This window comes from Pongo abelii, chromosome 2 (genome assembly GCF_028885655.2).
Source record: "Pongo abelii isolate AG06213 chromosome 2, NHGRI_mPonAbe1-v2.0_pri, whole genome shotgun sequence".
Taxonomy (NCBI): Eukaryota; Metazoa; Chordata; class Mammalia; order Primates; family Hominidae; genus Pongo; species Pongo abelii.
In genome coordinates, this window is record NC_085928.1 from 32,475,953 (window position 1) to 32,501,835 (window position 25,883).

The window sequence follows — 25,883 nt, forward strand, 5'->3', positions numbered from 1 at the left end:
CTGTGCATTGATTCAGATGCCTCTTTATGTCATGTCCCAACTAAAGTTTCTTACTCTGTCTCATGTTATTTTCTTCTCTTACCCTCTGTTCTGCTTTCACCGTGCCAAAAATGATATAATACAAATACGTTTTCATTTTATACTTTTGTATTAATACTTTTGTACATGCTGTTTCTACCGCCTGAAATACCTTTTGTTTCCCTCTGCATCCTCCCTTTCTCTCCTCTCCAGGTCTTTTATCTGTCAAACAATGAGTTTTCTTCCTAGATTCTCCTCTGATGGCAAATCTTTCCTTACTCCGCCAGGTAGAAATAGTCACTCTCTCTTTTATGTTTACCATTTATATTTGATTATTATTTTTTAAGTGTCCATCTCTTCCATTAATCTGTGAGCTCAGTGAAATTATGTAATTTATCTTATTTGTGTTTGTGTTAAATGAATACATGGATAACTAATAAATTGACAGCTTTGTTAGGAATTTAAATGTACAATGTTTTCATAAACGTTGTTTTTAAGGGCAGCATTAAATTGAGGTTTTCATGATCAACCACCAAGACATACGTTGATACATACGTAACATTATTTGTCTTAATATATATTACCATAAAAATTTGTATGCATATAGGTGTTTATTTCTTATCTTCATTTTTTTCCCTTGTGCCTACAGACGAAATCTCACAAAACTGTCCCTTATCTTCAGTCACATGCTGGCAGAAATCAAAGCAATCTTTCCTAATGGTCAATTCCAGGGAGATAACTTTCGTATCACAAAAGCAGATGCTGCTGAATTCTGGAGAAAGTTTTTTGGAGACAAGTAAGTAAAAATCATTTTTTATAGCTGTGGGTCTATCTTTCGAGGGTTACTGTATCCTCCCTCCAGTTGGATATGGTATATATTTTAGTTGAGTTTTGTGAATGTATTTTATTATTTTTGATAAGCATTTTAATTGATTGGTAATTTTTATAGCCACCAAAGGTATGCCTCAATAATGCAATAGTGTTTTAGTCACTAAGTAAATATTATACAATGTTATTTATTTCATGAGCATTCATTGAGTTTGTTCTGAGAAGCAGAGGTATGTAAGAGTCTTTATACATGAGAAGCTGATAACTTCTTATAATTTAATATATACTTAATATACAAAATAAAGGGTAGAAGGGCATAGATACTTTAAAAAATGGCATAAGTAAATTGCTCTGACAATTTAGAAGGGAATAGTTGCTTTGGGATCAGTGATCAGGGACTGCTTCCTGGAGGAGGTGGTATGTTAAGCTTGGTTAAGATCCGAAATCGAGGTGAGAGAAGGCCCTGGCACCCTGATCCAGCCTTTCTTTGTTTTACTGCATAGAGATTATATATGGGTGAACAAGATATGAGGATAATGTTATCACAAAGATGTAGTCTGTTGCAAAGTAGCTAAAGATGTTTTCTCTTAGGTATGCCCTACAGAGACACAGATTCTGGTGAGCTTGGTAGATAATGGAATTGAATATCTAAAGTCAGCATAATTTATATAAAAGTTGCAAAACTTTTGTCATAAATGTCTCAGTAAAATGATCAAGAGTGAGCATCAGGAGGCAAGTGGTTTCCCCAGTAACCTTTTAAGAATTACCTTTAATGAGAGCGCATCCTCAGAACGTCCTAGAATGTAGGCAAAGCCCTGGCTGAGTAAGTAAGGAGGAAGTGTGATTGCTTACATAGATTGTTGTTTTAATCTTGTATCAAAGGTCTGTATTTGTCCTTTAACTGATGAAATTAGACATAAAAGTTGTTAATATACACTTTTTTTAGTACTTTGATATGGTGAACTGCAATATTGGTTTTCCTTTGTTTGTTTTTGTTTTTTTTATTTACAAAGTACTGTGTTTACTATAGTCACCACCAAGATTGGAATATACCTACATAGAGTAATGTACATTTCATTAAGCACACAATTTTTTTGGCATCCAAAATATTAAAGCCTATTTCCCACATTATACTAAAATGTATTCTAAATTATTTTTAGGCACTAAAGGAGAAAATGCCATTGTTGCCATTAACATGGAAATTCTGTGTTGTAGCAATCTAGTTATTTATAATGTTCATATATTCATTCAGAAATGAAGAATTTAGAAAAAAGTTTATCCTTATCTGAATTAGAATAACACAGACAGCTAAGACTATACTAATTAAATATTTATTAATTGTAGAAAGCAGAACAATCTTGCCAGGTTCAGGGTGTAGGAAACTGAGAGGGTTTGTTTCCTGTAGTTGCAGTTCATGTATTAACATTGTAAGCTTAGATTAAACAGTCGGTAACCTTCAAAATAAACTTTCTCTTAAAGTTTTAAGAAAATATGTAGGACAAATTGATTGTGGTATTTCTTTTTGAAAACTGAAAATTCTGGTGAGTTATAAAATGGTTTACTTGTCATAAGGTCAATAAAAAATGGAAAGATTGCTCACAGGTTTTTTTAAGAGAGGAGTTTACTTTGCTGGCACTTCAAGCCACAGAAAATTATGCATTTGAGACATCTTTATTTCCCTTTATTTATAACCGCAGACATCAAGGGGCTGAAATTTCTGTTCAACTGCTACATGAGTGAAATCACTACTACATCAAATGAGGGGTTCTTGAAATAGTGATTAGATACTTTCCCTACCTCCCAAGTCTTTTCACTTTTGTCTGCTGTTTTTACTGAATTGAGAAAGCTGCTTAATTTTTCTTTAACACTTTTAATTTGTGGATGACTGCCAAATTTCATGCTCCTTTTGGAACTTATATGCATTACCATAGTCATCCAAATTAACGATTCCTTTATTAGATAATTGGAGAAAGTGTTTTTTTATTCTTCCTAGTTTTTTACCTTGTGGTTCCATAATATTTTATCGAATGAATGGACATATGCATGAATAATGTGTATCCTTTCGAAAGGTTGAATTTTTTTTTCCATTATGCTCTAATACTGTTTGTATTTTCCCAGAACTTAGTTCTCCTGTGGGAGCATGCCTGTCATTTATCTCACTGTTCATTGAGGCCATGTGAGGATGCTTTCATGTAGCCTAACCAGTGCCTTTAAACTTGAAAACAGCAGTCTTTCCTAAAACAGAACCATTAATCCATTCATGAGGGCAGCGCCCTCATGATCTAACCACCTCTTGAAGGTTCTACTTCTTAATACAGTCACAATGGCAATTAAATTTTAACATGAGTTTTGGAAGGGGCATTCAAACTATAGCACTGTTGTTTTTGAAGACATGATAGTGCTACCTTCTCTGCTCAGGGCCCAAGCCCAGTGGCCAAGAGGCACTGCCTGCCTTGTGGCCCAAGGGGAACAGTAACACAACATGTATCATGGCAAATTTGTTGGGAAATTCTGTTTATGGTCAATTTTTATGCAAGTGAATATATTTTAACAATGCAGTCATGCTTTTCCTTTCATAGTCTGTTGTCCAGGAGTTAGAAATCTGTAGGAAAAGAAAAGTGACATTATTGAATAAATGTGTCTAAGTATGTTCAGCAAAATGAGACCAGTACTAAACTGAATCTTCACACTCTGGAATAATAACTTATAATCCAGAAACTTTAAGCATGAAGCTCGAAAAATATATTACTAGCTATTAAAAAGAGAAGAACATTAATGTCATTAGACTCTGGGTGGCGGTCATTTTTCTTAGCGAGTCAGGTAGCAGCTCGTGACTCGTTTAAGTACTTTTTGACATTGAGAAAAGTGATTGATTGAAGTGGTGATTTATAAGATTTTAGTGCACCGGTCACCTGAGCAGTGCACACTGTACCTAATATGTATTCTTTTATCCCTTGCCCCTCTCTCTCCCTTCCCCACCACAACCCCAAAGTCCATTATATCATTCTTATGCCTTTGTGTGCCCATAGCTTAGCTCCCACTTATAAGTGAGAACATACGATATTTGGTTTTCCATTTCTGAGTTACTTCACTTAGAATAATGGTTTCTAGCTCCATCCAAGTTGCTGCAAAAGACATTATTTCATTCCTTCTTATGGCTGAGTAATAGTCCATGGTGTAAATATACCATGTTTTCTTTATCCACTTGTTGGTCTATGTGCACTTAGGTTGGTTCCATATCGTTGCAATTGCAAATTATGCTGCTATAAACAAGCGTGTGCATGTGTCTTTTTCATATAATGACTTCTTTTCCTTTGACCAGATATCTGGCAGTGGATTGCTGGGTTGAATGGCAGTTCTACTTTTAGTTCTTTAAAGAGTCTCCGTACTGTTTTCCATAGTGGTTGTTACTAATTTACCCTCCCACCAGCAATGTAGAAGTGTTCCCTTTTCACAACATCCACCTCAACATCTATTGTTTTTAAAGATGTTTAACAACGTCTATTGTTTTTAATTATGGTCATTCTTGCAGAAGTAAGGTGGTTTCTCACTGTGGTTTTTATTTGCATTTCTCCGATGATTAGTGATGTTGAGCATTTTTTCATATGCTTGTTGGCTGTTTGTATATGTCTTTTTGAGAAATGTCTATTCATTTCCTTTGCCCACTTTTTGATGGGATTATTTGTTTTCTTCTTGCTGATTTGTTTGAGTTCCTTGTAGATTCTAGATACTCGTCCGTTGTCAGATGCGTAGTTTGCAAGTATGTTCTCCCACTGTGTGAGTTGTCTGTTTACTCTCCTGATTATTTCTTTTGCTGTGCAGAAGCTTTTTAATTAGGTCCCATTTATTTATTTTTATTTTTATGCATTTGCTTTTGAGGTCTTAGCCATGAATTCTCTGCCTAAGCTAATGTCCAGAAGAGTTTCTTTGATGTTATCTTGTAGGATTTTCATGGTTTCAGATCTTAGATTTAAGTCTTTGATCCATCTTGAGTTGATTTTTTAATAAGGTGAGAGATGGGGGTCCAGTTTCATTCTTCTACATGTGGCTTGCCAGTTTTTCCAGCACAGTTTATTGAATAGGGTATCCTTTTCCAAATTTATGTTTTTGTATGCTTTGTCAAAGATCAGTTAGCTGTATTTGGCTTTACTTCTGGGTTCTCTATTCTGTTCCATTGGTCTATGTGCCTGTCATTATACCAGTACCATGCTGCTTTGGTAACTATAGGCTTGTGTTGTAATTTGAGGTCAGATAGTGTGATGCCTCCAGATTTGTTCTTTTCGCTTAGTATTGCTTTGGTGATATGGTCTCTTTTTTGGTTCCATATGAATCTTAGGATTGTTTTTTCTAGTTCTGTGAAGAATGTTCTTCTAGTTCTGTGAAGATGGTATTTTGATGGGAATTGCATTGAGTCTGTAGATTGCTTTGAGCAGTGTGGTCACTTTATTCTTCCCATCCATGAGCAGGGGATGTGTTTCTATTTGTTGTGTCATCTATAATTTCTGTGTTTCAGTGTTTTATAGTTTTCCTTCTAGAGATCTTTCACCTCCTTGGTTAAATATATTCCTAAGTATTTTATTTTATTTTTTTCAGCTGTTGTAAAGGGGATTGAGTTCTTGGTTTGATTCTTAGCTTGGTTATGTTGGTGTATAGCAGTGCCACTGATTTGTGTGCATTGATTTTGAGTCCTGAGACTTTACTGAATTCATTTATAAGATCTGGGAGCTTTTTGGATGAATCTTGAGGCTTTTCTAGGTATATGATCATATCGTCAATGAATGATGACAGTTTGACTTCCTCTTTTCCAATTTGGATGCTGCTTCTTTCTTTTTTTTATTGGATTGCTCTGGCTATGACTTCCAGTACTGTGTTGAGTAGAAGTGGTGAAGGTGGGGATCTTTATCTGGTTCCAATTCTCAGGGGGAATGCTTTCAACTTTTTGCCATTCAGTATGATGTTAGCTATAGGTTTGACATATATGGCTTTTATTACTTTCGGGTAAATCTCTTCTGTACATATTTTGTTGAGGGATTATAAAAGGGTGCTGTATGTTTATCAAATGCTTTTTCTGGGTCTATTGAGATGATTATATATATTTTTTAAAATTCTGTTTATGTGATGTGTCACATTTATTACCTTGCATATGTTAAACTGTCCTTGTATCTCTGAAACCCACTTGATTGTGATGTATTACTTTTTTGTTGTGCTGTTGGATTAGTTAGCTAGTATTTTGTTGAGGATTTTTGCATCTATGTTCATCAGAGATATTGGTCTGTAGTTTGTTGTTGTTATGTCTTTTCCTGGTTTTGATATTAGCATGGTAGCAGCTTCATAGAATGATTTACGGAGGATTCCCTCTTTCTCTGTCTTTTGGAATAGTTTCAGTAGGATTAGTACCAATTTGTCTTTGAATGTCTGGTAGAATTCAGTTGTGAATCTATCTTGTCCTGGAATTTCTCTGTTTGCATTTTTAAAATTACTGATTCAGTCTCACTGCTTGTTATTGTTATTGGGTGGCAGTAAACCTTACTCAGCTCTCCTGCAGTTGGCGAGGCTGATCTCACTCCCACAGTGCTCTGCTAACAATGCTTGGTTTAGATCCAGGCAGCCTATACACAGAACTCAGACCTGCCTCAGGTCATAAGCTTCTCCACATAGAAAGCTGCCATGGCTTTCAAAAAGCCATGCCCCTCTTCGTCTTCCTACATGGCTAGGCACCCAGCTCCTGTGCTCCTGTCTGCAGCACACTTCCCGCTTGCCGCAACTCGTCCCTCCCCATTCTGTTCAGGGGAATTTGTTCCACTCGAGATTATATTACAAAATTCAGTTGGGAGGTTCTTTCACCCTGTGTCCTTTCCCTGAGCTCATTGGCTGACTTCCAGAGGGTCCCTGTGAGATACAGTCAGGAATAGCTTCCCTGGGTTCATGCTGGAGACTGGGAAGTCCTGCTGCTGCTCCTACTTTTTTATTTCCCTAAATCTGTTCCAGCTATTGGAAGGGTAAAGGGCTTCTCCAGTGGCCTGGATTTTCAGATTCCCTGGTGGGGATGTGTACTTGGAGGCAGGCTCTCCCCTTATCGCACTCTGAGGACTTAAGAGTTTTTCACCTGTCTCATGTAGTAGGCTGTAGCCTCCCAATTCTTTCATAGGGCCTGTGGATTCTGTTTTCCTAAGTTCCTGCGTTGGTTCTTTGAGAAAAAATTCACACTGAATCTCTGCACATTATTCTGTCCTTCCAAGTGGGAGAAGCATGCTGACACTGCCTCCAGTCTGCCATCTTGAAAAAAACAAAAAACAAAAATTAGCATTGGGAAGATTTAGACATAAATTTCCAAACAAATTATAATTCAATTAGAAACACAGATTCTAACTCTTGAATCTTCTTGCATGGCCTCTCCTCTCCATACTTAAAGTTCTCTTCTTCAAATTTAAATTCATATTCTGCATTACCCCAACAGCCTTCTGATTAGTCTCCCTATCTCCAATAACTACCTATCCAATTGTTCTTAGGGGACCAGTGAGCTCTCTAAAAAGCAGAGCTAATCATTCCAGTCTTTCGCTTGAAGTGTTTGCATGAATATTAATTCTAGGTTAAAGTCTAAAATCACATTAACATCACAAGCTTTAGAAACTTTTTCGCTGGCTTCTTTTTTTCTACTTATTATTTCTGTATACTTAACTCATCTGCAAAGAAACGACTCAATACTATTCATATCTCCTAATGTATGTCTCATTTTTTACTCCTCATTGTCTTTGTTTTCATATGTTGCATTCACTGCTTGGATAGGCAGTCACCCATGCCCTACCCAGTGTTGCCACTTTGAAAGCTTTACTTTAGTACCCTAATGGATATCCCTACTCTGTGCTGCCAGGTACCTGAGCTCACATCTGTCATAATAGATTACAGTGAACTGCTGACATGCCCCCATTTCTCAACTGAGAGGTTTCCAATAGACTAGAAAGTTTCTTTGGAGGCAGAGACTGCGTCTTACTTATTTTTGTGTTTTTGAGCCTGACACATTTCCTGGAATGTTTAGGCAATAATAATTTTTTTTTTTTTTTTTTAGGCGGAGTTTTGCTCTTGTTGCCCAGGCTGGAGTGCAATGGTGCCATCCCGGCTCACTGCAACCTCTGCTTCCTGGGTTCAAGTGATTCTCCCGCCTCAGCCTCCCGAGTAGCTGGGATTACAGGCATGCACCACCATGCCCGGCAATTTTTTTTTGTATTTTTAGTAGAGGTGGAGTTTCTCCATGTTGGCCGGGCTGGTCTCAAACTCCCGACCTCAGGTGATCCACCCGTCTCCGCCTCCCAGAGTGCTGGGATTACAGGCGTGAGCCACCATGCCCGGCGGCAATAATAATTGTTAACAGACTACATGAATAATTGCATGGATGGACGATGTCTGTCCTCTACTCTCAATTTCCAGTGACTTCATTATATACAAATTGATCTCTTTTTAAATAATCAGTTCCTACATTTCTATTCCTTAGATGCCTCTCTTCCCTCTCTCTTTTCATCCATCTCAGAATTTTGACACCTTTCTTTAAGTTCAGTTCAGAAGTCCACTTTTCTGAGTTTTTCTCATTCATATACACCCTTCTATGTGATCTATGTTAATTACTGTATACTTTGGTTGCTGTTGTATTTTAGACACATTTATATTGTAAAATGTGTTTACTATGTAGGTCTTTCTTGCTTGATTGCAAGAGTCTTCAGTGACTTTCTGTGCAAAAGTTGGTGAAAACAGACACATTTATTTGAGTTATTGTATGTCAGATTTTGTGTTCAGTGCTTTCACATATGCTAGCCTCATTTTCAATATAATCTTTAAACTACTTTCTAAATGGTTGTTGAATGAGTCTTTTACATACCATATACATTGTAGACATTTAGTAGTTGTTAGTTGAATGTATGAGTATAGGATGCAACTTTTCTGCCATTTAAGCTCTCTCTTCCTTTACTTATGTTCTGTTCTTCAGTCAAATTGGCTTATTTGGCTCTTTCCGGACACATCAGCAATTATACCTTTCTATGTCTTTGCTCATATTGCTCCTTCTACTTGAAGATTTTTATAATCTCTGGCATAAAAATTCTTACTAATCCCTCAAAGATAATTTTGCTCATGATTTTTCTCATTAGTGTTATTACTAGATCTCTTCTTAAACTTTGCTAAGCTCTGGCTTATCTTCTGCATTTACTATTTTTATGGTTTTATTACAAGTATTTGTCTAGTTGTCATACTTCCCCCTAGACTATATGCTCCATGAAATCAAGCTTATTTATTCATCTTTGTATTTCTAAAGTAGCTCAGCACATTGTTTTATATACAGGCTTTCAGGAACCATTGTACATTTAATTCAGATGAGTTGAGAAGTAGAGGAATGTGCATTAGCATGTGCATGTGTGAGATGGAGCCTGCTTGCTTGATTGATTGGGAGACAGCATACTTAGGGTTTGGCATGCAGGCTCTGGAGCCAGATTGGGAGACAGCATACTTAGGGTTTGGCATGCAGGCTCTGGAGCCAGATTATCTGTCCCTGGACAGGTTCTGACTGCAACATTTACTCACTATGTGACTTTGGGGAATCTAGTTGGTTTTTCTATGCATCTTTTTCCTCATTTATAAAATGTGGCTGATACTAATAATACCTACCATCAGTGATTGTTATGAAGGCTTAAAATAGCTAAACCTTACCTGTAAGGCACATAAAACTGTGTCTAGCATATAATAAACATTCTATTTTGTGGAATAATTAACCAATTTAAACCTTTAAAAGTGGTCCAAAATTCTCTAAATAATGTAATTTACATTTGACTTTGTATGATGGAGGTTTCATACTCCGTAGCAATCTAAAAGCAAAAAAAAAAAAAAAAAGAAAGAAAAAGAAAAATGTTAAAAATTATTTTATGTGTATCCCGAGATGAAGGTAGAATTGAAGATAAGAAACTGTCTTGGTTACCATAGGTGGAAAATGGTCTATTTATAGCTCAATTTATTGCCTCTATGATTGATTTCCTGCAGAAGCGGTAAGAGCCTTCTTTGGTTTCCTGTATTTTCCTTTCACTATTAATATGAAACAAAGGAAAATACTTTCTTTACTTTCCCAGCAACTGAGATATATATTCTTCTAGCATATTAACTAGATCAGTTTTCCCTCTAGGTAAAGAAAACACAGCTTAATTATATTAAATTAAAAGAAGGGGTACACAGTAGAAATTAAGAGTTTTTACACTGAAAATTTCTAACAGATACTCTAAAGAGAAAGAAAAAAGAACTAAAGTAGGATTCAAAGAATCACTAGCTAATATTTCTACTAGTTAGTTACCTTCCTTTGTTGCCGGTTAAAAAAAATTTCAGGTATCTTTATGTCAATGAGGAAAATAAAAACTTACATATCTATTGGAGGCCTATTTTGTTCAATTCATTGTAACAAGATACAAAGCAACTAAGATGCCAATTATAATTTTCTACCTATAAGCAATATTCAGTTTGGGGAAGACAGGATATAAAAAGAAGATAAATACTTAAAATCAGCTCTGTACCATTAGAAAATCACATAAAGAATGTCACAAATAATAAATTAATTTACTAGTACATGCATACCTCAGAGATATTGTGGGTTTAGTTTGAGACAACTGCAATAAAGTACATCGCAATGAAGTGCATACTGCAATAAAGCAAGTCACATAGATTATTTTTGGCTTCCTAGTGAATATAGAAGTTGTATTTATACTATACCGTAGTCTGTTAGGTGTGCAATAGCATTATGTCTAAAAAAATGTATGCACCATAACTAAAAAAAAATTGCTAAAAAATGCTAACAATCAGCTGAGCCTTCAGTGAGTTGTAATCTTTTAGCTGCTGGAGAGTTGTGCCTCGCTGTTCATGGCTATTGACTGATCATATGCTGAAAGTTAAGGTGGCTGTGGCAATTTCTTAAAATTAGGTAGCAGTGAAGTTTACTGCATCAATTGATTCTTCCTTTCATGAAATAATTATCTATAACATGCAATGCTGTTTGATAATATTTTACTCACAATAGAGTTTCATTCAAAATTGGAGTCAGTCCTCTCAAACCCTGCCACTGCTTTATCAGTATTCTAAATCCTTTATTGTAATATCAGCAGTGTTCACAGCACCTTCACCTGGAGTAAATTACATTTAAGAAAGCACTTTTTTGCTTTTCTATAAGAAGCAACTTTTCATCTGTTCAAATTTTATGAGATTTGCATCAATTTAGCCACATGTTTAGGCTCTACTTCTAATTCTAGTTCTCTAGCAAATTCTGCATCTACAGTTACTTCTTCCACTGAAGTCTTGAAATCCTCAGAGTCACCCATGAGATTTGGAATTCACTGTTTCCAAACTCCTGTTAATGTTGATATTTTGACTTCCTCCCTTGAATCATAAATGTTCTTAATGGCATTAGAAAGGTGAATCCTTTCCACGAGGTTTTGAATTTTCTTTGCCCAGAGCTATCACAATATATGACAGCTATAGCCGTAGAAAATGTGTTTCTTAAATAATAAGACTTGAAAGTCAAAATGGCTCCTTGATTCATGGGCTGCAGAATGAGTACTGTGTTAGAAGACATGAAAACAACATTAATCTCCTTGTACATCTCCATCAAATCTTTTGGGTGATCGGGGCATTGCCAATGAGCAGTACTATTTTGAAAGGAATTGTTTTCTCTACACAGCATATCTCAACAGTAGGCTTAAAATATTCAGTAATCCAGGTTTTTTGTTCTATTTGTAGAGCACAGGAAGAGTAGATTTAGCGTAATTCTTAAAACGACCTAGGATTTTTGGAATGGTGAATGAACATTGTGTTCAACTTAAAGTCACCACTTTCATTAGCCACTAACAAGAGTCAGCCTGTCCTTTGAAGCTTTTTGTTTTTTTAAATAAAGAACAGAAATTTATTTCTCATAGTTCTGAAGGCTAGGAAGTCCAAGATCAAGGTGCTGACAAATTGTCTGGTAAGGACCCACTTCCTAATTTATAGATGGCCAAACATCTTTTTGCAATATCCTCACATGGTAGAAAGGGTGAGCAACTATCAGGGGGCTTTTGTTTTTTCTTTTTCAACCTTTATTTTGGAGGTTATTTAGGGGGTACATATGCAAGTTATTGCATATTGCATGATGCTGAGGTTTGGGGTGTGATTGAACCCATCACGTAGCTTTGAAGCTAGGTATTGAGTTCTCTCTAGCCCTAGCATTTTCTAGATAGCATTTTCTTTCATCTTAAGGCTGTTTCATCTACATTAATTATCTGTTGTTTTGTGTTGCCACATTCATCAATGATCTTAGCTAGATCTTCCGTATAACTTGTAGCTTCTACGTCAGCACTTGGTGCTTCACCTTGTACTTTTATGTTAGAGAGAGCTTCTTTTCTTAAACCCCATAAACTAATTTCTGCTAGTTTCAAACTTTACTTCTGAAGCTTCCTTAATTCTCTTACCCTTCACAGAATTGAAGAGAGTTGGGGCCTTGTTTTGGATTAGACTTTGGCCTAACAGAATGTTGTGGCTAGTTTGATCTAACCAAACCACCAAAACTTTCTCCATATCACCAGTAAGGCTATTTTGCTTTATCATTCATGTGTTCACTGAAGTAGCATTTTTAATTTCCTTCATGGACTTCTCCTTTCCATTCACAACTTGGCTAACTGTTTGGTGCAAGAGGCCTCACTTTTGTCCTATGTCAGCTTTAGACATGCCTTTCTCACTAAACTTAATCATGTCCATAATTAGACGTAAAATGAGAGACTTGTGACTATTCCTTTCACTTGAGCACTTGAGGCCATTTTAGGGTTATTATTTGGCCTAATTTCAGTGTTGTTGGGTCTTAGGGAATAGAGAGTCCCCAGGAGAGGGAGAGAGAAAAGAGAACAGTGTTGGTGGAGCAGTGAGAACATATACCATTAAGTTTGCTGTCTTACATGGGCATGGTTCATAGTGCCCAAAAACTATTTGTTTCACACAAAAAAATATTGTTTTGAAACTGAAAAACTGGGAATGATGGCAACAATAGGTATGAATTGTGATATGGCAGCAATTGGCTAGACCTGTGTGCCAGCTCTTTTTCTTAGATAATATCTCTTCTAATTCATCACAGTCCTTTCCTGGACCTCTTTGCTCATTTATATTATCTACCTGGTCCCCAGATATTTCATTTTTTAATATCTGAAAGCTATTTGGAACCATTGGACTAATAGTGTGTGCCCTTGGATTTATAGAGGTCCTGGTCTTAATCCTCTAAACATTTGTTCCCTTCTCTGCTGGATGTGTTTACTTGGGTCAATAAAGAGAGAGAAGGTCTCCTAGAGCAAGGATCTTAAAGCCTTGTAAAATAGAGGTAGTATTTCTCCCTGGGTCAAAGGATATGCATTATCCATTACAAAATATTTGGGTTCCTTAAGTTATAGGTTCTACTCCAGAATCAAACCCACAGTGTATGCAGATGTCACCTGGCCCTCTTTGCATCTTTTAGGAGAATTTGTGTTTAGGGAACAAGTGCAAGAAAATACTGGTACTCTAGCCACTGCTCTTGCCGTGAGTAACAAAGTCCTTTGACTCTGACCCAGTCCTTTGACAGAAACCCAGTATTTTCTGTCACTATACATGAAACTGTGATAGGCCAACTTCTTAGCTTGCAGGAAGAGTAGAATCTTATATTCTTTGGTTTTTTAGAGTCATGTTCTGCTGGTAGAGAAAGTGTGACTTAATAGCAAAGTAAATAAAACTTATTTATATTAGTCTGTTTTCATGCTGCTGATAAAGACCTACCCGAGACTAATTTATAAAGAAAAAGAAGTTTAATGCACTCACAGTTCCACGTGGCTGGGGAGGCCTCACAATCGTGGTGGAAGGCAAAAGGCACTTCTTACGTGGCAGCAGATGAGAGAAAATGAGAGCCAATGTGAGATTTATTCACTACCACGAGAATAGTTTGTGGGAAACCACTCCCATGATTCAAATACCTCCCATTAGGTCCTTCCTACAATATATGGGAATTATGGGAGCTACAATTCAAGATGAAATTTGGGTGGGGACACAGCCAAACAATGTCATTCTGCCACTGGCCCCTCCCATATCTCATGTCCTCACATTCCAAAACACAATCATGCCTTTGCAACAGTCCCCCAAAGTCTTAACTCATTCCAGCATTAACTCAAAAGTCCACAGTTCAAAGTCTCATCTGAGACAACAAGAGTCCCTTGCACTTATGAGCCAGTAAAATCAAAAGCAAGTTAGTTACTTCCTAGGTACAATGGGGATACAGGCATTGGGAAATACAGCCATTCTGAATGGGAGAAATTGGCCAAAACAAAGGGTCTGCAGGCCCCACACAAGTCTGAAATCCAGCGGGCCAGTCAAGTCTTAAAGCTCCAAAATGATTTCCTTTGACTCCATGTCTCACATCCAGGGCATGCTGATGTAAGAGGTGGGTACTCATGGTCTTGGGCAGCTCCACCCCGTGGCTTCGCAGGGTACAGTTTCCCTCTTGGTTGCTTTCATGGGCTGATGTTGAGTGTCTGTGGCTTTTCCAGGTGCACGGTGCAAGCTGTCAGTAGATCTACTATTCTGGGGTCTGGAGGACGGTGGCCCTCTTCTTACAGCTCCGCTAGTCAGTGCCCCAGTGGGGACTCTGTGTAGGGCCTTCAGCCCCACATTTCCCTCCCACACTACTCTAGCAGAGGTAGGGCTCTGCCTCTGCAGCAGATGTCTACCTCCACAAGGGCCCTGCCCCTGCAGCAAACTTCTACCTGAATATCCAAGCATTTCCATACATCTTCTGAAATCTAGGCAGAGATTCGTATACCTTAACTTCTTGACTTCTGTGCACCCGCAGGCTCAAACAGCATGTGGAAGCTGCCAAGGCTTGAGGCTTGCACCCTCTGAAATAAAAGCTTGAGTTCAACATTGGCCCCTTATAGCCATGGCTGGGATGCAGGGCACCAAGTCCTGAGACTGCACAAAGCAGCAAGGCCTTGGGTCCAGCCGATGAAACCATTTTTTCTTTCTAGGCCTCCAGGCCTGTGATGAGAGAAGCTGCCAGGAAGACCTCTGACATGCCCTGGAGACATTTTCCTCATTGTCTTGGTGATTAACATTTGGCTCCTCCTTACTTATACAAATTTCTGCAGCCAGCTTGAGGTTCTCCTCAGAGAATGTGTTCTTTTTTTTTATCACATTGTCAGGCTGCAAATTTTCTGAACTTTAGTGCTCTGCTTCTTCTTTAAACATAAGTTCCAATTCCATATCATATCTTTGTGAATGAATGAAACTTAATGCTTTTAACAGTACCCAAGTCACCTCTTGAATGCTTTGCTGCTTAGAAGTTTCTTCTGCCAGATGCCCTAAATTATCTCTCTGAAGTTAAAAGTTACACAGATCTCTAGGGTGGGGCAAAATGCTGCCAGTCTCTTTGCTAAAACATAGCAAGAGTCACCTTTACTCCAGTTCCCAACAAGTTCCCCATCTCCATCTCAGTCCACCTCAACCTGCATTTCATTGTCCATATCACTATCAGCATTTTTGTCAAAACCATTCAACAAGTGTCTAGGAAGTTTCAAACTTTCCGACATCTTCCTTTCTTCTTCTGAGCCCTCCAAACTGTTCCAGCCTCTCCCTGTTATCCAGTTCCAAAGTTGCTTCCACACTTTTGGGTGGAAGCACCCCACTCTACTGGCACCAGTTTACTGTATTAGTACATTTTCACGTTGCTGAAAAAGACATACTCCAAACTGGGTAATTTATAAAGAAAAAGAGGTTTAATGGGCTTACAGTTCCATGTGGCTGGGGAGACCTCACAATCATGGCAAAAGATAAAAGGCACATCTTACATGGCAGCAGAGAAGAGAAAATATGAGAGCCAAGCAAAAAGAGAAACCCCTATAAAACCCTCAGATCTCATGTGACTTATTTGCTACCATGAGAATAGTATGTGGGAAACTGCCCCCATGATTCAGTTATCTCCCACCTGGTCCCTCTCACAACATGTGGGAACTATGGGAGCTACAATTCAAGATGAGATTTGGGTGGGGAGACAGCCAAACCATATCATTATTAAAGTCAATGTTTAGGGGGTGGGTGCAGTGGCTCATGCCTATAATCCCAGTATTTTGGGAGGCCAAGGCAGGTGGATCACTTGAGTCCAGAAGTTCGAGACCAGCCTGGCAACATGGCACAACTCTGTCTCTACAAAAATTACAAAAATTAGCTAGGCATGGTGGCGCACGCTTTAATCCCAGCTACTTATGAGGCTGAGGCACCAGAATCGCTTGAGCCTGGGAGGTTGAGGTTGCAGTGAGCCAAGATCACACTACTGCACTCCAGCCTGGGTGACAGAATGAGACCCTGCCACAAAACAAAATGAAATGAAAAACAAAAACAACAACAATAAAGTCAATGTGTAGGTATTTACATTTTGGTAATAGACTGCTAATGATTATCTTTCTATTCTTCCTTATTTTAAATGTTGGTTATTAATAGGAAATGCAATAGTTGTTTTTCTTATATAGATTTGTTTTTGTTTTGTTAATCTTTAATAACAAAGGAGTTATTTAAAATATCAGTAGTTTTATTAAAAGGACTTTTTGATGGATTTAATTATGCACAACAATATATGCAGAGTTTTTTCTTTCAGGGTTTTAGAAATGTTATCAGAAGCTCTTTATTTTTTGCCTCAGTTTATCTTATACATCTAGGAGACTTCACTCATTGGTTGTTAATTTAATTGGCTCATGTTGAGAGACTTACAAGGAACTTTGTTTTATTATTGACTTTTTTTTTGTTTGTAATTCTGAGCTCTTATTGCTAAAGGGAAGATCATTTTAAAGCCTTACTTAAACCTCTCTTTGGCGACACTTTCTAGAGTATGAAATTTTTTCATTTTCTTTAATCTGACTTCAGCTTATCAAAGGTATCTTGCATAACCCATGAGCTGCTGTATCTCATGAATTTATCCTGTATTAGTGAACTTTCAGAGAATCTATACTGAAGAACAGTTGTACTTAAGAAAGAAAAGAACAAGTATTCATTGTTTAAAACCTGAATCTTTCTATTTTTTGCAGTCAGTGGCTTCTAAGTGGAAAAATTTTTAATGGAATTTTTACACATTATTATGGATTATACTTGCAGCTTCTCTTCCTGTTCCTTTCCACTAATGAACTTTATTTTCTAAGCTGGAAAATAAATAGAATTATGTACAAATAATTTTATGACTGCAGCAAATTTATTGTTTATTATGTTCAAAGGTTAGGATGTGAGACCAGAAGTTAGAAAGCATTAAATCTATCATGTGAACAAAATAATTGAGAAGATTAGAAATAATACTAAAGATACTATTTCCTGTGTTCCTGCAATCTTATAAAAATATGATTCTAGATTTAGGCTGCAGAATATGAATATGTGAAAGATATTTGTCCACTATACAGAGAAGTAATGATGGCCCCAGCTGCCCATCTGGAGTGGCTGCTGCAAAGATGCTGCAGTAGGGGAGGCATGGCCAGGGCTGTGTGCTCTATGGAGCAGGCGGGATCTGGGAACAGACAGGAGCCCCACCTTCTTCCAGGTTGGTGGGGTTGGAGCCCCATGCTTCCAGGAGCAGCTGCAGCTGTGGACCTGGGCATCCCTACACTCTTGGGGGCCTGGGAAGTCCCCCTACCCCAGCAGGCTTGGAAGTGCCTACTCCTGCTGTCTGACCTCACCCTGCTCCCAGTGCCTGCTCTGGGATGGAGCGAATCTGTGGCCAAGCCTGGGCACTGTTGTGACCTGGCTGGGTGTGCACACACTCAGGGTGGCACTGACATGCCAGCCCCCTGCTACCTCATCCCTTTCCAGACTTTGGGACCAAGGAGCACTGGAGGGAGGCTGAGGGGGTTGGGCTGAGGGCAGCTCCACATGGGCCTGCAGGTGACCCTCCACAGAAACAGCCGGGGCACCTGTAGATGACATGATTGGTGGCAGCAGGAGGCAGACAGGCTCATGGGTGGAAAGGGGCAGGTCCCCATTGACGCCCTACCTTCAAGACAGGGATGGCCTACAGCCTCAGGGCCGGGCTGTCAGTTCCTGTTGGAGTTCACAGTGGGAGTGAAAACTTATGGTGCTTTTTCTGGACCTACCCTTGGACCAATCAGCACACACTTCCTCCCTTCTGAGCCCATGAAAAACTTCAGACCCAGCCAGACTCACACAGACATCAGACTACCAGCTGCAGGAAGAAGCTACCCAATTTGAGTCTCTTTGACTCCTTGGGATGATCTGCCTGCAGAAAGGAGCTACCCACTCTGGGTTTCCTGAGTGCTGTTCTGCTGCTCAGTAAAGCTCCTTTCTGCCTTCCCACCCTCCAGTTGTTGGTATACCTCATTCTTCCTGGACATGGGACAAGAACTCAGGGCCTGCCAAATGGCAGGACTGAAAAAACAGTAACACAAACAGGGCTGAAATGTGCCCACCCTCCACCTCCTCCACTCCCCACATTGTGGGCAATGAGAAGGAGAGAAGAGCTGTGGCCCTTTGGGGAGCCCACACCTACAGGCTCCCTGAGCTAGGCTGTGACACCCCATTTGGGGGTCTGCAGTTTCTGGAGTCTCCAAGCTTTTGGGTGCCACTGTGTTCCCCTCTTCCAGACACAGGTGCCCACAGTAGAAGCCTCTTGCTGTGCATCAGATCCAGCCACTGGCTTGCCCAGAGCCGGTGCCTGTGTTGGTGCCTGGAGCTGCCCACCCTGCTACAGCAGCCAGTGTGCTTGGCTGTGCACAGTGGCTGGACTCCGCGCTCACTTGTTCATGCACCACTTGCTGTGCTCCGCATCTGACTCGCCCTTGGCAGGTGTGGGATCTGTGCTGGTAGTGCATGGTGAGCGTGGCCTGCCAGGTTGAGTCAGTGGAATGAGCCCAGCAGGCCTGAGCAAAACTCGGGTAATGGCGCCACCAATCACAGAGGTTTCTGGCTGGAAAAGTGACACACAAACAGTAAGTGACAGTAGTGCTTATCTGCACTAGAGACAAAGTGTTATGAGATTTTTGACAAATAAAAATTATCCAGCATAAATACCCAGCCTCTATGTCTTTATCAGTGTCAGAAATTTTCATGTATAAGGAAGAGTGGTTCAATCTAATTATGAATATCCTTGGTAACTATGGTTACCATCCTATCAAAGATGACTTGCTGTATGGTGACTATATGACCAGAGTGTTTTGATATGCTGTTTCTGTGGGTTGCTGGAAAACAATTGCTTTTCCCTTATTGATAGAACAGCAAGAGTAATAATGGCCTCATAACAATCTATCTTCATATTCTTAAAAAATGGAGTCATGATAAAAGAAGGTTGGATTTAAGGAGTAACTGTATACAAAATGTCAACAGATTTAGGAATCACAGCGCTAATATTTTGTGTCCATAATGTAATCAAAACATATCAAATATGTTACAAATATCCTATTATCTTCTGAACAAAGCTTGCCCTCTGTTTAAAGATACTGACATTGAACATATCTTAGTTGATCAAGGTGAATTTTCTGACAACATTTACATAAAATTAGAAATAGAGTTGGGTTACTGAATATAGAACATATTTTCTTTTTGTTTAAAATGAGGATGACAGTATATATTCCTGAGCTACAATGGATCTTAAACACCTGCCACCACTAATACCACAGCAACAAAACAAACCAACAATAAACAAACATGTTGATTTCCTTGTTTGTATTGTGGTAGTTACCTTGTTCATTCCCACGTATCTGTTTTTTAGTCTTAGATTTTTAGTGTAATATTTTTTAAAATTTAAATATATAATTGAAGTTTAATGTACCTGGGGAAGAGTACACAAATCATACATATAGAGTGAGAAAATGTTATGAAGTAAATATATCCATGTATATGCTACCCAGATAAAGTAATAATACCTTACTACCTGCATCTTGGAAGACACCCTCTCTCAGCGCGTCAGAAAGTCGCACATAGTCACCACCCAGTAGTTCTGATAAATGGCATCATAAATCATACATAGTTGAAATCATACTAATTATACTCTTTTGGAAAAAACTGGCTTCTTCCTCTCTTTATGTTTATGGAATTCAAATCTTTACTTGCATGTAGCAGTACTTTGTTTATTCTCCTTGCTTCATTTGTATAGCTGTACCACAATTAACCTATTCATTCGATTATTTATTTATAAATTACCCAGTCTCAGGTATTTCTTTATAGCACTGCTAAAACAACCTAACACAGAAACTGGATATATAACATCAATTATAATTTATAAAGAAAAGGTTTATTGGGCTCATGCTTATGCAGGCTGTACAGGCATGGTATTAGCATCTGCTTGGCTTCCAGGCAGGCCTCAGAGAGCTTTTGCTCATGGCAGAAGGTGAAGCAGAGCCTGCATGTCACATGTGATGAGAGCAGGAGCAAGAGAGAGCAAGGGGAGGTGCCAGGCCCTTAAACAACCAGATCTTGTAAGAACTCACTATCGTGAGGATGGCACCAAGGAGATGGTGCTAAACCATTCATTGGAAATATGCCCCCATGATCCAATCACCTCTCACTGGGCTCTACCTCCAAAATTGAGGATTACAGTTCAACATGCGGTTTGCGGGGAACAAATATCCAAACTCTGTCATCCAGTGTTTATATGTGGGTACATAAGTTTCTAAAATTTTAGTTTTATTTCATCTATTTGTTTATGCTTGTACCAATGCTACATTGTCTTAATTAATGTAAAGAGTATATACTTGTTAATGTTCTTAGTGAAGATTACCTTTTTTTGTTCTTGACTCTTACATTTCCCATGAAGTTCAGAACCAGTTTTTAGTATCTACTACAAAAAATACCTCCTGGGATTGTTTATTTGAGTTATATTAAATTTTTAGACTAATTTGGGAAGAACTGACTCTTTATAATATGAATCTACCATTAAAGTGTTATATACCTTTATTTATGTTTTTTATATCTCTGTGCATGTGTGTATGTTGATATTTTTGCCTTGCTCATCTATTGTTAGCTTTATTTCTATTTATTTGGGACTTGTAGATAGCATTATAAAAATTAAATGTTTAAAGTTTCATTTTCTAGTTATGTATAGCCAATATAAGAACTACAACTGATATTTTATATCAATTTTGTATTTAGCAACCATGTTCAATTTTCTTATTTCCTATAGTTTAATCTGTAAAATTTTTGTATTTTCTACATATATAGCTATGTCATAAGCAGACACTGCTTTGTGGTTTTCATTGATTCTTCTACGATTATATACATTTAAAAGTTTTAGTACATCTTCTATTCTTTTAGTACACTAGAGCATATTAGACATATAAAAAGTTAAAAACCATGAACAAATTCAGAAAATATATTTTTAAAATCACTTATAATCCCATCCACAAGCCAGTTATTAAATTTGTGGTATCTCCAGACATTATAGTTTAACATTGGATCATAAAGAACAACATTTTAAAAATACTATTTCCATTTAGTAATATCCCATGAGCACTTTTCCATGACAATAAGTATTTTTCTGCACAAAACGTTACTAGTGAATGTATTTGTTTTCAAATATTTTGCTCTTATAAACAACACTGCATATAAAAGACTTGTGGATGGGCCTTTGGCTGCTATGTATGTTTTGGACATAATTTCCTTAGGTGAAATCCCTAGAAGTAGATGTTCTTAGTCATAATGTATAGGCTTTTGAAATTTGTTTCCAAATTGCCTTCTAGAAGTGCTGTGTAAATTCTCATTCACACCATAGTATACAAAAGTTCCTGTTTGCAAACACCCTGGCTTCTGTTGATGTTCACCCTTTGTTGTATGAAATGTTTTTCATTTTTTCCTATCAGCTGAAACTAAAACCCTCTAGCCTTTTATGAACTAGTGGTTTCATGAAAATGTTTTACCTTTTTTTAAAAAGAAATCATTCTCCTCACACTTTCTATTTTCCATTCCTCTTACCTTTTTCTTAAAATTGCAGGATTTTCAAATTAGAATATCTGATACACTTCTCCACATTTACACAGGAGAAAACAAGCTAGAAGATTAAGTGATTTGTCAACTACTGACCAGCTGACACCTTTCCAGATTGATTTCCCTGCATCTGATTAATCCCATTTTCTTTGAAAGGATACTGTTTTTCAAGATTTTAAAGAGGATTACTATTGTTTTTTGGTAGACAGACTAGAACTCATTATCTAATAACAGGATTATAACATAGTCTTATTTATCATGTTCTTATCTCTCATGACATTATATGAACAGAACTATCACTTTAACAAAAAGTCATCAATAGATTTCTATATAATAGATAAGTTGTAGTAAGCCATCAATAAATAGCAGTTCTTACTCTTATTTGAAATAAAAAGATCCTGAAATTATTTTATTATTACAGGTGCATGGCTATCCATTGATCGTGTATTCTATTCTTTGTAGATTGACAGTTACTTATACTTGTTCACTGTATTTTAAAAGCCATTCAGCTTGCAACTTAAGTGGTTTATAATTGTAAGGGTCGATAGAATATATTGAAAGATTTTTGGATTAGTGAAAACTTGGAGTTTAGTTGGCCTTTTTATTTTCTCTCTCTCTCTCTCTCTCTCTCTTCCCTTTTCTTCTTCCCAGGTCTCTGCAGCACCCTGAAATTTCTACATTTGTAAAACAATTTGCCATTGACATTTTCTCTCATTTGCTTCATCTCTAAAGGAAGAGGTAGTAGAAACCACCACTGTCTTTTTGCAGAAGTTTAAATAGAGGTGTGAAAATTAATGCTTTCTGGGTTCCCTTCCTCTCATATACCTCAGCAAAGAATGGTAGCCACTTAGTCTTAAGAAAGTTTAGAGCCTTAGTGCAACAGTTTAGAATAATCTAATTTTTTGTTTGTTTTTAAAGACTTTGTTGTTATACTCTATTTCTATTCTTCATTCTTGAAATCCCCTTCCCCCTACCTCTGTTCCTCAGCCCCACCTCCTACACAATAATGGGTGTTTTGCTGAGGTGATCAAAGGAGGGGAATCTGTTGTACAAACATTCATATATGAAAAGCTAACAAAATAATGCCCTGGCTTCCTAATCCCTATTACTACCACTAATTAAGATTCCAGTGAATGCCTCTTTGAATTTGAGGTTTATCACAAGTAATCTGACAAAGTTTCATTTACACAAGTACTGTGGAAATGTAGCTTGTCCTTTTGTAAATTGTTATTATGAAGGGGTACATTAGATTACAATTTTCTTAAGTTCATACATCTCGTATAACTGGCTCTGGGAAATCACTGAGTGCTCAAAAGTTATGAATTGAATTCACTGTAAATGCTAGATTAGAATAATTTTTATAGTAACAGATGTGGAAGATGTCTATTTGGCCCTTTTAAAAAAACTTTATATGTTATACACAAAGTAAATATTGACAATTTGACCACTTTATGTTGTATACTTTATATACGAAACAAAAATGCTTTAACTTCTTCATACGAAAAATAAAATTTATACTGTTCTGAAGTCAGTGGTTCTCTGATCATATTTTTTTACTCTAAGTATCATGATCAATGTCCCTTTTGTGTGTTGAGTATTTGAAACTTTAATTTGGAAAAGCAAAATGTACTTCTTAGACATTAGTTTTATGGTAATTATAATGAAGCCGGACATAATTGCATGTTTATACTTCATTGTAAATCAACAGCTTCCTAATATTCTTTAAAGTGTTCCTTGTTTTTTTAAAACAGCAGCATTTTGTTAACCTTAATCAGAGCCTGACGTGTGTTTCTTCTAAATGGCATCTGATGTGGTATCTCTCCTCAGTTCTCTGTGGTTTCCTGTTTTTTTCATACATAGAGAAAAACTTTTTGAGGTATTAAGCCTCATATTTTTCTTCTTTTAATGGTACCTCAAACCTAAACTCTCTTATAAATACAGCATAGTGTTGTCAACCTGTCTCACCATTAATTTATGCCACTTCCCACAGACTGCTTCTCTGGAATCCCTCCAGCCCTTGCTGTGTATCCATCACCCAACTAGCATGTCCTTACATACTCCACTCTAGATTCTTTAGCATTACAGGTTTTACTTCTCTCCCTAAGGTGTGATCTTCAAAGACAAAGATGTTATCTTTATTTCTATAATTGTATTTCCCCAACAGTGCCTTGTTTTAGCAATGAGTAGATACAGTAGGCTCTCAAAGCATTGTCTCTAGAGCAGCAGCAGCAGCCTCAGGGAACATTTTATAGCTGTCAATCTTCAGGCCCCACCCCAATGCTACTGAATCATAATGTCTTGGTTTGAGGATCAGGCTATGTTAACAAGCCTTTCAGATAATTTGGATGCATGCCGAAGTTTGATAAACACTGCTATAGAAGATTATTGAATGAATATCAAAGTTGTACCTTTATGGCGATATCTCATTGAGAGGATTGATACAGAATGGGGCCAGGCACAATTTAGTTTATTCTGCCTGAGTCTTGTATTTCAGAGATACTGGTAAAGGAAACCTAAGATTTAAATATTTGCTGTCTTATAAGAGGATGTTATCTTATAAGAGGGACGGCTTTTATGCTATTCTGTTGTAAAAATTGTAGTTTAAATTTTTAAAACTGAATGATTTCTTTCTTCTGCCGAATTAGGAATAGGCATTATTCTGAAGCAGGAAGGTTAACTAAGAAATGCATCCTGGGTGTCACTAATTTTCATGGTGGGAAAGAGGGTAGGTGAGTTGGAAACTGGTCAGATGGGGATAGGTTGAGAGATGTTTCCCTAGTTACCATTCTGTGCTCTTCTAAATTTTTTGAATCGTGTAACTGCATTACATGTTAAAATTTTGTTGAATGATATTTAGTCAAAATAAAGTAATAAATGTTGAATAAACTCCCATGATATAACCGTTGTGGTTGGTTTAAAAAATTAATTTTTTCTTTTGTATTAATATGAAAAGTTAGATAACATATGCTTTTCGTCTCTGCAGAAAACATCAGGGTTGTGGCAGAAATGTCTTGATGGCTTTCTAACTTAGCCTTCTTGAATTGGTTGATACATATTACTCATTTGTGCAATGAATAAAGGATCTCTATTATTATATGGACCTATCATCTTATGACTGTTTTTAGAAAATGAGAATTAAATCTTGATTCATTATTAAATAACCTTGTATACATACATGAAGAGGTCATGACACTTAAGACTTTGACCTAATACCTTTTTTTCAGATATGTTTCTATATCTATCTTGATAGCCTAGGACTGTTTGAGAGAAAATTAACTTAAATTTTTGTCATATTCTTAGCAAATGCAAAATAATTGAGTTTAACAGAACCCACTACATTTGTTCTGAAATATGAACAATATTCTCAAATATTTGTCTGGTAGTACAAATACAATTATATTAATTTTATTATTGAATTTTGCTGCTTCAAAGGGAGGTATTTCTTAAATGACACTTGATTCAATTATTTCCCTTTTTTTCCACCTTGCACAGAACTATCGTACCATGGAAAGTATTCAGACAGTGCCTTCATGAGGTCCACCAAATTAGCTCTGGTCTGGAAGCAATGGCTCTAAAATCAACAATTGATTTAACTTGCAATGATTACATTTCAGTTTTTGAATTTGATATTTTTACCAGGCTGTTTCAGGTAAGTTTATATTTGCTTAGTCTATCCATTCCCTTCTTCTCTCTCCCTGTCTTTTCTCTCTGTTTCTCTCTTTCACACACACACATATAAACAAACATATGGAAAATAGTGTCATTCCTATTAGTCTGTAATTTTATTGGTATGTTTGGTCATTGCTAAAAGTTTAGAGTGAGCCATTTGGCTTAAGTTTGGAGTATCAGATGCTGTGAGCCTGGTGGCTGCTTGTCAGCTTTGAGAGGATCCATCCAAAAGAGCTTTGTTTTAAACTCTCTACTTAGTTTCTTACTTTATTTTGTTGATCTTTTAGCACAATGATGGATAGAATGCAACAACTGCAGGTGGGCATTTGCCAGCTAGATCTAAAATCTTTCCCCTTGCCTTCTGTGTTTATTAGGTCAAAAGGGAAATAGTAAAC

At 37.3% G+C, this 25,883-nt stretch overlaps 1 protein-coding gene across 9 annotated transcripts in view; it reads left to right on the top strand.

Moving 5' to 3' along the window:
- Positions 1–25,883, top strand: part of CBLB (Cbl proto-oncogene B) — a 211,228-nt gene that overhangs the window by 91,781 nt on the left and 93,564 nt on the right. For all 9 annotated transcript variants that reach the window (XM_002813331.6, XM_063721815.1, XM_063721816.1 and 6 more), the window contains exons 4-5: positions 668–814; positions 25,312–25,468. In XM_002813331.6, coding sequence (XP_002813377.1) covers positions 668–814; positions 25,312–25,468 — 304 coding nt within the window. The remainder of the gene's footprint in view (positions 1–667; positions 815–25,311; positions 25,469–25,883) is intronic.